General features: G+C 47.3%; 1 protein-coding gene across 1 annotated transcript in view; it reads left to right on the top strand.

Moving 5' to 3' along the window:
• Positions 1-12,904, top strand: part of parp6a (poly (ADP-ribose) polymerase family, member 6a) — a gene marked incomplete at both ends in the record, with an annotated part of 19,346 nt that overhangs the window by 580 nt on the left and 5,862 nt on the right. The window contains 12 exons of the mRNA XM_080843574.1: positions 1,608-1,702; positions 2,174-2,234; positions 2,426-2,516; positions 3,127-3,193; positions 3,726-3,875; positions 5,972-6,122; positions 7,717-7,848; positions 8,459-8,554; positions 8,750-8,842; positions 11,038-11,163; positions 11,615-11,680; positions 12,312-12,379. Coding sequence (XP_080699700.1) covers positions 1,608-1,702; positions 2,174-2,234; positions 2,426-2,516; positions 3,127-3,193; positions 3,726-3,875; positions 5,972-6,122; positions 7,717-7,848; positions 8,459-8,554; positions 8,750-8,842; positions 11,038-11,163; positions 11,615-11,680; positions 12,312-12,379 — 1,196 coding nt within the window. The remainder of the gene's footprint in view (positions 1-1,607; positions 1,703-2,173; positions 2,235-2,425; positions 2,517-3,126; positions 3,194-3,725; positions 3,876-5,971; positions 6,123-7,716; positions 7,849-8,458; positions 8,555-8,749; positions 8,843-11,037; positions 11,164-11,614; positions 11,681-12,311; positions 12,380-12,904) is intronic.

The following is a 12,904-nucleotide window of genomic DNA, read 5'->3' on the forward strand; positions in this document are numbered from 1 at the left end:
AGAAAGACGGGATTGTTGGTTAAATACCCAGTGCCTGTCACGGACTCTCTCCCGCTCTCTTTCTCTCTCCCTCTCTCCCTCTCTCTGTCGCTCTCTTTTTGTCCATCTATCCTTCTATCCCCCCTCTCTTTCTCTCTGTGTACCCCCCTCTGTCTCTCTCCCTCGCTTTGTCTCTGTCTTTCTCTCTCTTTCTCCCTCTCTCTTTCTCTGTCTCTCTCCCTCTCTCTTTCTCTGTCTCTCTCTGTCTCTCTCTATCTCTCTTGTTCCCTGTCTCTCTCTTTGTCTCTCTCTCTTTCTATCCCCACTCTCTTTCTCTCTGTGTACCCCCCTCTGTCTCTCTCCCTCTCTCTGTCTCTCTCTATCTCTCTCTTTCTATCCCTCCTCTCTTTCTCTCTGTCTCCCCCCTCTCTCTCTGCCCCCCCCCCCCCCCATCTATCTCCCTCTCGCACCTTGTCTCTCTTTTTCTCTTTCTTCTCTTTCTGTCTTTCATTTGGTGTCCATCCCTTTCACTCTCATTGTCAGTGCAAGTGATGTCCGTCCTTAGTCTGGGAAGTCCCGCCCCTCTTCTTCCGGCCAATTTGATTTTGCCTTCAGACTCAGTCTGGCGAGGCGGCTATACCAACTTAGTTCATCATTGTAAGGATCCTTGGAGCCAATCACAAACTGGCTATTGGCTACCCGGCGCGCCTTTGGCGAAATAAACTAACCACGACTACGAAACAAAAGGGACGGCAAAGAGAGAAGCACAGCAAAACTTCGATACTGCTCTCGCGGCTGTCTTGGATGATTTCAAAGGCAAGTTTTCTTTGAAAACAGAACAGAAACTTGCCCTGGAACAATTCATACAGAAAACAGATGTGTTGGCTTTATTACTGATCGTTGTATCGTTGTATAGTATCGTTGGTCTGATTGGTTAAAGGAGTGTCCAATTACGTGACTGAAGTGGACCTCCATTGAGTAGTTCGCCAGACTAACTGAGCTAATGAAATGCAGTGAAGGGGCGGGGAATTCCCAGACAAGTCCGTCCTCTCAAAATTCTCAAAAAAAAAACGTCCTTTTAAAAACAAAACTTTAACTTGGCATCATGGCAGACATGGCAGGCTGATTCATGACAGCTTCCAACCAGTGCCCGCCTGGCCATACTAGGCCATACACACATTCAACCCCTCACCCTGTGCTTGACAATCCAGATGGACCAAGCCTGGGTGTGATCTCATTCTGTTGGCTGGCATGGCAGTTGGGTATTCATGAGGATGTATGAAGCTATGTTATTACAGTATATATGTTAATAAGAGATGATGTAGTTATTTAAGTAAAGGTAGGGGTTTCTGTCTTGTAGGATTGAGATATGTGTGTGTGTGTGTGTGTGTTTGTCAGAGAGAGTGTTTCAGGTGATTGAAGTAGAATGTTTAAAGATACCAAAGTTTCCATCATGGTATGCGTAGTCATGGCTAGAATTATGCAATCTGTGTGTGTAGGTGGAGGTGTACTTGTGCCTGCTTGTGCTTGTTTCTAAATCTCAAATGTATACGTGTGTGTGTGTGTGTGTGTGTGTTTACCTGTGTGTGTGTGTGTGTGTGTGTGTGTGTGTGTGTTTGTGTCTGCAGGGGAGCTGTGCTGCCGATCTGTACCGGCATCCTCAGCTTGATGCTGATATCGAGGCAGTGAAGGACATCTACACAGAGAGTGCCATCTCTGTTAGGTAGGTTATGCACCACACACTCATACACACACACACAAATAACACACACAGTCACTCATACACTCTTATACACTGTCTTACATGACACACATACACACACACACACACACACACACACACACACACACACACACACACACACACACACACACACACACACACACACACACACACACACACACACTCACACAGACAGAAGATTCAAGCATAGAAATCATAGCCTTTGATGAAATAATGTATGCTGTCATTCTGATCGCTGGGTTTGATTTAGACATTCTTGCCATAATTCTTACTAAATACTGAAAAGAATCCAATAGGCCTACTGCCTGCTGTCATTTGGACTATTTCACTGAATAATATGATTAAACTGTCGCTATAAGCACTTCTAGAAGTAGAAGTGATGAGATGAATGTAAAATGTAATCAGCCTCTTTATCTACGATTTATTTACCCACAATGCCTCTTCCATCAGGGAATATGGGACCATTGATGATGTGGACATCGACCTCCAGATCAACGTCAGCTTCCTGGATGTGAGTGGATGAAGCCGCCTCGTGCCTGTTAGCTTAGCATGAATAGATATAGAAGATGGCCCTGTGTAAACATGTGTCTGTGTGTGTGTGTGTGTGTGTGTGTGTGTGTGTGTGTGTGTGTGTGTGTGTGTGTGTGTGTGTGTGTGTGTGTGTGTGTGTGTGTGTGTGTGTGTGTGTGTGTGTGACACCAGGAGGAGGTGGCGACGGCCTGGAAAGTCATCAGAACAGAACCCATCATCCTGAGGCTACGCTTCTCCCTCTCACAATATCTGGATGGACCAGGTGAGCACACTGTGTGTGTGTGTGTGTGTGTGTGTGTGTGTGTGTGTGTGTGTGTGTGTCTGTGTGTCTGAGAATGTGTCACGTGCATGTGATTTAATTACATTTATAAATCATTCATTCATTCATATGATGTGGCCCAGTAACTGTAATCTTTACTTGCCTGTGTGAATGTCCCCATAAAGGCCTGATGTGATGTGAACTAGCTTACTATGAGACCCTGATGTGATGTGACCCTGATGTGATGTGATGTGGCCCTGATGTGATGTGATGTGGTCCTGATGCGATGTGGTCCTGATGTGACCCTGATGAGATGCGATGTGGTCCTGATGCGATGTGGTCCTGATGTGACCCTGATGTGATGTGATGTGGTCCTGATGCGATGTGGTCCTGATGTGACCCTGATGAGATGTGATGTGGTCCTGATGTGATGTGGTCCTGATGTGACCCTGATGAGATGTGGCCCTGATGTGATGAGATCCAGCTCACTATGAGACCCTGATGTGATGTGGTCCTGATGTGATGAGATCCAGCTCACTATGAGACCCTGATGTGATGTGGTCCTGATGTGATGGGGCCCAGCTCACTATGAGACCCTGCCTTGCATTCACAGAGCCCTCAGTGGAAGTGTTCCAGCCCTCCAATAAAGATGGCTTCAGCTTGGGACTTCAGCTCAAGAAGTGAGTCTGTCTGTCTGTCTGTCTGTCTGCTTGCCTGTCTGTTTATCTGTCTGTCTGTCTGTCTGGGCGTCCTCTCCAGCCTACAGTAGTCTTAACCACAGTGTTAATCTCACCTTAACTGCATTGCTCTAAAAATATGTTCACATATTCAAACCTTTTTCATTTTTATATGTGATAATTCATATAAACTGCATATAATAAACGTCAGATACGTGTGTCTCCCTTAAATAATTCACACAATAATAAAACTCTACATCCAGGATGATGTAATATACACAGCACCATAAACAGCAGCATGCATTCTTGGTAATTATGAAAATGAAAATTCTATGAAGGTTCTTTATATATCGCTCTGTGTGCTATTTGTCAAAGTATCTGTACATTTAAATGTATTTGTGTGTGTGTGTGTGTGTGTGTGTGTGTGTGTGTGTGTGTGTGTGTGTGTGTGTGTGTGTGTGTGTGTGTGTGTGTGTGTGTGTGTGTGTGTGTGTGTGTGTGTGTGTGTGTGCGTGTGTGTGTGTGTCTGTCTCAGGATCCTGACCACGTTCACCTCACAGCAGTGGAAGCACCTGAGTAATGAGTTCCTGAAGGCCCAGCAGGAGAAGCGCCACAGCTGGTTCAAAGCCGGCGGAACCATCAAGAAGTTCCGGGCCGGACTCAGCATCTTCTCACCCATCCCTAAGTATGCCACCACCGCCAACGCCGCCACCGCCAGCACTCTCCATCTCTCCTCCATCTTCTAAACCTGTCTGAATCTCTCCATCTCTCCTCCACCATCTTAACCTGTCTGAATCTCACCCTCATCTTCTAAACCTGTCTGAATCTCTCCATCTCTCCTCCACCATCTCAACCTGTCTGAATCTCACCCTCATCTTCTAAACCTCTCTGAATCTCTCCTCCATCTTCTAAACCTGTCTGAATCTCTCCTCCATCTTCTAAACCTGTCTGAATCTCTCCTCCATCTTCTTCTTCATCCTTCATCACCTGTCTGAATCTCTCCATCTCTCCTCCATCTTCTTAACCTGCCTGAATCTCTCCTCCATCTCCTCAACCTGTCTGAATCTCTCCTCCATCTCCTCAACCTGTCTGAATCTCTCCTCCATCTCCTCAACCTGTCTGAATCTCTCCTCCATCTCCTCAACCTGTCTGAATCTCTCCTCCATCTCCTCAACCTGTCTGAATCTCTCCGTCGTCAGTTTGTTCTCTGATACTGTACTTCCACTGAATGTATTTGTGTTATGTAAGTCCCGATGTCATAGCAACTGCACAGCCTTGAAAAAACACCATGGTTATTATTGACGTCTGATTTTCGTGGGGGCAGATATCTTTTCTTTAGTTTGTTGTGAGAGTACAACTTCAGATGTGCTGTATTGTATGGCACAGAAATCTGTAACAAAGCTGTGTCATTGGCTATACCCCTCCATTTTGATAAGAGGAGTGTTTCTCTGTCAGTGTGTCTCTGCATGTATTTGCCCCCTGCTTTAAGCTATACCATCACGAGGCACTGGACTGGCTTTGAAATGTGAAACTCAGCTAACCATCATCAGTGGAGTGGGAGAACACTGAACACTAATAGTTAGTACTTAGAACCACCAGCAGATGTGCTAAAGTCTAGCTGAAGAACCCTGTTGGACTAGTTCTGAACACTAATAGTTAGTACTTAGAACCACCAACAGATGGGCTGAAGTTTAGCTGAAGAGCCCTGTTGGACTAGTTCTGAACACTAATAGTTAGTACTTAGAACCACCAGCAGATGTGCTGAAGTCTAGCTGAAGAGCCCTGTTGGACTAGTTCTGAACACTAATAGTTAGTACTTAGAACCACCAGCAGATGTGCTGACGTCTAGCTGAAGAACCCTGTTGGACTGGTACTCGGTAATGTTTGTTCTAAGGAATTCTGTCAGTAATGCAATACTAAATGAAATACTGATGAAGGAGTGTACCCAACCCTTCACAACCTCAGCGAAATGCTCCCAAAAGTGGCTCTGTAGTTGTTGTAGTAGAAGTATTGTCATGGTGATTGTGGTGCACCTCAAAGTGTTCTAATACTTGGGCTGGGCTGTTGGGTATGACATTTACATTTACATTTACATTTAGTCATTTAGCAGACGCTTTTGTCCAAAGCGACGTACAAGGGAGAGAACAATCAAGCTAAGAGCATTAAAAACCTGGTGTAACAATAAATACTGCTTATAAAACGACATAGAAAGAATAAAAAAAGAAGTGCTGGCCTGTTACTGCTTAAGTGCAGGTTTAGCCAAGGTGCCAGTTAGGAAGGGAGGTGCTCTTTGAAGAGTTGGGTATGAGTACTGCCATGTGACAGTGAGCGCTTTGGCCACGGTGGGAAGTCCCCAACCAATAGCACAATGAATTTAACACCTTCTCCTGTATATGACTAAAACTAGGTATGCCTCTGCCTTTATTTCATTTTGTCTCTAAGTTAACCTCACCCTGTGTGTGTGTTTGTGTGTGTGTGTGTGTGTGTGTGTGTGTGTCTGTGTGTCTGTGTGTGTGTGTGTGTGTGTGTGTGTGTGTGTGTGTGTCTGTGTGTCTGTGTGCATGTATGTGTATATCTATGTGCCTCTGTCCCTCTGTCTCTCTGTGTATTTGTATGTCTGTCTGTGTGTGTGTGTGTGTGTGTGTGTGTATTTGTGTGTATGTGTGTGTGTGTGTGTGTGTGTGTGTGTGTGTGTGTGTGTGTGTGTGTGTGTGTGTGTGTGTGTGTGTGTGTGTGTGTGTGTGTGTGTGTGTGTGTGTGTGTGTGTGTGTGTTTGAGCAGGTCCCCCAGCTTCCCCCTGATCCAGGACACGGTGCTGAAGGGCAAACTGAGCGTGCCCGAGCTGCGTGTGACCCGCCTCATGAACCGCTCCATCTCCTGTACCATGAAGAACCCCAAGGGGGAGCTCTTCAGCTACCCCCCCAACAGCCAGGTCAGAAGCTCCCTAACAGCCCCCAGAGAGCCCCCTACCCCCCGCTCTCCTCTCCCCAGCTCAGACACACACACTCCTCTCCCCATCCCCAGACACCCACACCTTCCTCACCTCTCCCTAACCCTTTACTTGCACACCCAGCTACAAGACTACAATTCCCAGCATGCACCAGTTGCGGCACACATTCGTTGCCACTGTGATAACATTCTCCATGCATCCACAAACTGTGGTCGGTTGTAGGACTAGAAAGAGCAATTATACAGCAACTGATACAGTTATTACTCTGGGTTATTTGCTGTGAGAGACAGGCGATCTCTTCTATTCACTGACATGTTAATCCATTATGTGTTCGTTCATTTAATGGTCAGTTTACTAAGAGTATGCTTTTGGAAAACAGCATGAGTACTCGCCCAGTGAGGTGCTGTTTACACTGGACCTCTGTGACCACCAATCAAATAGGGGTCAACAATAAACAAACAGTCTTTAATGAGGCTTGAAAGGGAATTGACTGTCCAGTTGGTTTTCAAAATGAAGGATCATCTCATTTGGAGGGAGCGAATCTGACATGGATTTGGCCGAACACACTGGCACAGTGCATACCACTTATTGTGTCATGCAGGCAGATGACAACTGTTAACGCCATTTACAAAGCAGACATTTCAGTGTGTGTGTTTGTGTATGTCTATCTACTCTATCCACTGTCTAACCACTTTCTGGCTCTCTTGTGATAACCTTTGCCCCCCCCCCCCCCCCTGACCACACCCCACTTGCCCCTGGACAGAAAAGCACCCAACTGCCCTCTGCCTCTCCTCCTCCATCCCCCTCTTCCTCTTCTCCTCCTCCACCCCCCCCTTCCTCTCCTCCTCCCCTCCCACCTCTTCCTCTCCTCCTCCCCTCCCCCTCTCCCTCTCCTCCTCCCCTCCCCCTCTCCCTCTCCTCCTCCCACCTCTTCCTCTCCTCCTCCCCTCCCCCTCTCCCTCTCCTCCTCCCCTCCCCCTCTCCCTCTCCTCCTCCCCCATCTTCTTCTCCTCCTCCACCCCCCTCTTCCTCTCCTCCTCCCCTCCCCCTCTTCCTCTCCTCCTCCCCCTCTCCCTCTCCCCTCCCACCTCTTCCTCTCCTCCTCCCCTCCCCCTCTCCCTCTCCTCCTCCCCCCCCTTCCTCTCCTCCTCCACCCCCCTCTTCCTCTCCTCCTCCACCCACCTCTTCCTCTCCTCCTCCCCTCCCCCTCTCCCTCTCTTCCTCCCCCCCTCTTCCTCTCCTCCTCCACCACCTCTTCCTCTCCTCCTCCCCACCTCTTCCTCTCCTCCTCCCCCTCTTCCTCTCCTCCTCCCCTCTCCCTCTCCTCCTCCCCCTCTCCCTCTCCTCCCCCCCTCTTCCTCTCCTCCCCTCCCCCTCTTCCTCTCCTCCTCCACCCCCCTCTTCCTCTCCTCCTCCCCCCTCTCCCTCTCCTCCTCCCCCCTCTTCCTCTCCTCCTCCACCCACCTCTCCCTCTCCTCCCCTCCCCCCTCTTCCTCTCCTCCTCCTCCCCCCCTCTTCCTGACATGGCTGGCAGGCCCCCCTTTCCCATAATGCTTTTCTTGCCTGTACCCATCAGACTGTGGCTGTCCCGGCGGCCAGGGCCCCTGCGCAGATTACCACCAGGCAGCTGATTGAATTGTTTTTCTCATCCCAGGCGGGCGGCCACTGCAAGAACATCCCCACCTTGGAGTATGGCTTCTTAGTGCAGGTAGGAGCCTCTAGATGGCGCTGCAGTGTCACAATAGCCCATCACCAACAGCAGAGTGATAGTGGCATCAGTAAATGAGTGGTAGCTGTTTCGTTTACCTTGGAGTATGGCTTCTTAGTGCAGGTAGGAGCCTCTAGATGGCGCTGCAGTGCCATGATAGCCAGCCCATCACCGACAGCAGGAGATAGTGGCATCAGTAAATGAGTGGTAGCTGTTTCGTTTACCTTGGAGTATGGCTTCTTAGTGCAGGTAGGAGCCTCTAGAGGGCACTGCAGTGTCACAATAGCCCATCACCAACAGCAGAGTGATAGTGGCATCAGTAAATGAGTTGGTAGCTGTTTTGTTTATCGGCTAAATGGGCTTTATTTATGAATTAATTTTGTATTTTTGTTATGGGATTGAGTTATTCCGATGATTGTTAGAGATGTTTAGTAAAATCAGGAGGAGGAACTATGAGAGTAAGTGTCAGTCAGGAGGAGGAACTATGAGAGTAAGTGCTTGTGGTTTAAAGCATATGAGCACCTGTTTGGAGCTGACCATAGCAGGCTTGCTCTCTGAGATGCGTGAGGAGATTGGCAGGGCATGTGTGTGTTTGCCGTCTCCCTCGCAGATAATGAAGTACGCTGAGCAGCGTGTGCCCACTCTAAACGAGTACTGCGTGGTCTGCGACGAGCAACACGTCTTTCAGAACGGCTCCATGCTCAAGGTAAGAGCCCCTGAGTTGTGTTCACTTTCATGATAAAAACAAATCGGTCCAAATTAGTTTTTTTTTGCAAATAATAAGGATTCATAGAAATTAATAAAGGATTGTGTTTTTCTGTGTGTGTTGATTTGCACTTGTGTGTGTGTGTTTGTGTGTGTGTGTGTGTGTGTGTGATTGTGTGTGCGCGCGTGCTTTTAGCCTGCTGTTTGCACGCGGGAACTGTGTGTATTCTCTTTCTACACTCTGGGTGTGATGTCGGGAGCGGCAGAAGAGGTCGCCACAGGAGCTGAGGTGATTGCCTTCTGTCTAGTCCACCCCAACGACACAGCACTCATGACCACGTGACCTCACCTACAATACAACACAACACACAGCACTCATGACCACGTGACCTCAACTACAATACAACACAACACACAGCACTCATGACCACGTGACCTCACCTATAATACAACACAACACACAGCACTCATGACCACGTGACCTCACCTACAATACAACACAACACACAGCACTCATGACCACGTGACCTCAACTACAATACAACACAATACACAGCACTCATGACCACGTGACCTCAACTACAATACAACACAATACACAGCACTCATGACCACGTGACCTCAACTACAATACAACACAATACACAGCACTCATGACCACGTGACCTCAACTACAATACAACACAACACACAGCACTCATGACCACGTGACCTCAACTACAATACAACACAATACACAGCACTCATGACCACGTGACCTCAACTACAATACAACACAACACACAGCACTATTGACCATGTGACCTCAACTACAATACAACACAACACACAGCACTCATGACCACGTGACCTCAACTACAATACAACACAACACACAGCACTCATGACCACGTGACCTCACCTATAATACAACACAACACACAGCACTATTGACCATGTGACCTCAACTACAATACAACACAACACACAGCACTCATGACCACGTGACCTCAACTACAATACAACACAATACACAGCACTCATGACCACATGACCTCAACTACAATACAACACAATACACAGCACTCATGACCACGTGACCTCAACTACAATACAACACAATACACAGCACTCATGACCACATGACCTCAACTACAATACAACACAATACACAGCACTCATGACCACATGACCTCAACTACAATACAACACAATACACAGCACTATTGACCACGTGACCTCAACTACAATACAACACAACACACAGCACTCATGACCACGTGACCTCAACTACAATACAACACAACACACAGCAGTAGTGACCACATGACCTCTTCTGCAATACAACACAATACAGCCACCTTATCCGCAGTCTGCCCTTAAAACTCAGTGGACAGTGGACATATGCAAACTGTCGGTCACTTTGTCTGTCTGTCTATCTGCCTGTCTGTCTGTTTGCCTGTCTGTCGGTCTGTCGGCCTGTCTGTCTGTCTGTCTGCCGGCCTGTCTGTCTGTCTGTCGAACTATGATATACAAGATAAAGTAATTGTGTGTGGATTGACCATGCAATTTGCATTTAGACCTGTGTTTAATGTGGTCACGATGTGTCTCTGACCACCACTGAATCACAATCCGTCCTCAATGTGGCCTCAGTGCATGCACACCTGTGCTTTCATGTGGTCAAGCATTATCTGATTGCAATCCAATCACCCAAAACACAATTTAATGTGTAAAAAGTGTCTGTCTGTCTCAATATCTATGCGTTTGTCTGTCTGTGTGTCTGTCTGTGTGTCAGTCTAAATATCTACACGTTTATCAGTCTGTCTGTCTGTCTGTCTAAATATCTACACGTTTATCAGTCTGTCTGTCTGTCTGTCTGTCTGTCAGTCTGTCTGTCTGTCTGTCTGCCTGTCTGTCTCAATATCTATGCGTTTGTCTGTGTGTGTCAGTCTGAATATCTATGCGTTTGTCTGTGTGTGTCAGTCTGAATATCTACACGTTTGTCTGTCTGTCTGTGTGTGTGTGTCAGTCTGAATATCTACACGTTTGTCTGTCTGTCTGTCTGTCTGTGTCAGTCTGAATGTCTACACGTTTATCTGTCTGTCTGTCTGTCTGTCTGTGTGACTGTCTTTCTGGATATCTGTCTGTCTGTCTGTCTGTCTGTCTCTCTTTCTCTCTCCTTCCCTAGCTCTCTTTTGTATCCCACATCCATCGGTCCTCACCTGCGGACCCCCCCGCAGTGGACCTCTGCCGTCTCTGTTAAATCCCATTCAGAGAGCAGCTCAGCTCTGCTCTCATAGGGCTCAGGACTGGGCTCAGGCCTCGGCTCCAGCTGTGTGCCTGTGTGAGGGGAGCTGTACAGGCACGAGACACAGGGGGTGCATCAGTCTGTGTGTCTGCAAGGGAATGTGTGTGTTGGTGGCTCTGTGTGTGAGAGAGAGCGTGTATAAGGCAGTGAGACCACTGGGTGGCTGTGGCGTTATGGGATGGCCTGTCTGTCTGCAGGTGGTGGACCTGCTGGTGGCCATGTGTCGCGCGGCCCTGGAGTCTCCCCGGAAGAGCATCATCTTTGAGCCGTACCCCTCCGTGGTTGACCCCAACGACCCCAAGACCCTCGCCTTCAACCCCAAGGTGATGACGCTCTTTTAGATTTTTGGGAATTATTGACTCTGGAATATGATTCTGGATTCTGGACTCTGCAGAGTCTCTTAAAGTCTTCATGAATAGAATGTTTCAAACATAATTGTGATGTAAAGGAATAGCCTAAAAACCTTTTTATTCAGAAAATCATTTCCTACATTTTAAAAAAACGTATCATTTTTTTAAACTGTGTTTTTGCTGAGCTCTGTTTTTAAGCACTCTGAGATTCTGCCTGAATGAAGAGTGCTCAACAAATAAAATGAATTATTATTATTTTATTATTAGATGTATACATTTGACACACACACACATGGTGGCATGTATTTGATGTGTTGATTTCCTCCATGACCAAAGATCACTCACATTAAATGTTAACCGCCTGTTTCCCTCCCGTTGTCCTATTGATTCCCGGCTCTTGCCTTCTCTTACTCCCTGGTCACAGAAGAAGAACTATGAGAGACTGCAGAAAGCGCTGGACAGTGTCATGTCCATCCGAGAGATGACCCAGGTACAGAGGGAAGGACAGGGGGGATTGTGGGACAGTGGAGGACCACCACAGGGTTGTAGTGGGATATACTGAAACATGGCCATCATTAGATTTAGCATAAAAGCCATAAGGGTTATATTAACATACTGACGTAGTATAGTATATATTAACATACTGAAGTAGTATAACTTATTATAATTATTACAGCATGTACTAATGAACACACACAGGTCTTACAGTTGCATGTGGCACAGTAAGAAACACATACAGGAGTGTTAATGGCAAATTTGATTTCCAGCTTGACCTGATTTCATCATTTCACTGAGCTTACATGTCAGTCTCTTGTAGATAGCTATATTTGGAGAAATCATGTGATGTAGTGCTTTGAGATACCAAGAGGAAGTGAAGTCTTTGAAAGACTCTTGATTGACAGCTTTTTTGCCCAATCACTTTGATCCCAGTGGCTCTGCCACATCATATCATATCTCTGCATGGGAGAGAAGTGGGCAGATCTGTCTTTGATCCTGATCCCTTCATCATATCCACACACACACACACACACACACACACACACACACACACACACACACACACACACAAGCATACAGGTTCATCTGCGGTGCAGGGTAACTGTGAGCTCTCTCCTTGGCAGGGTTCATACCTGGAGATCAAGAAGCAAATGGACAAACTGGATCCCCTGGCTCACCCCCTTCTGCAGTGGTTAGTCACGTTACATCACTCATCACGTGTCACGAAGCCTTTTGTCTGCTCTGGGGCCGCTTCATTGTGTGCCTGTTACTCAGTATGGGGAATGTACGATCACGATCAGTCTAACACACATGGCCAGTATGCTTCTCACACACGCACACATACACATGCACAAACACACACACTCACACACACACACACTCACACACACACACACACACGCTCACACACACGCACACACACACGCATACACACATGCACACGCACACACACACACACACACGCACACACACTCACACACACCACACACACACACAAAACACCTCTCTGCCTAATTCTCTGGCTGTCTTTTCTCTGCACAGGATCATATCTAGCAACCGATCCGCATATCGTCAAGCTGCCTCTCAGTCGGGTAGGCATTCCATTTCCTCACCTTCTGCAGTTTGATTGACACTCTGGAGAGAGACAGACATCGTCCTTATCTCTCTCTCTCTCTCTCTCTCGCGCTCTCTGTTACACTCTCAGTCTGTCTCTGTT

Source organism: Sprattus sprattus, assembly GCF_963457725.1.
Source record: "Sprattus sprattus genome assembly, chromosome: 8".
Classification (NCBI taxonomy): Eukaryota; Metazoa; Chordata; class Actinopteri; order Clupeiformes; family Clupeidae; genus Sprattus; species Sprattus sprattus.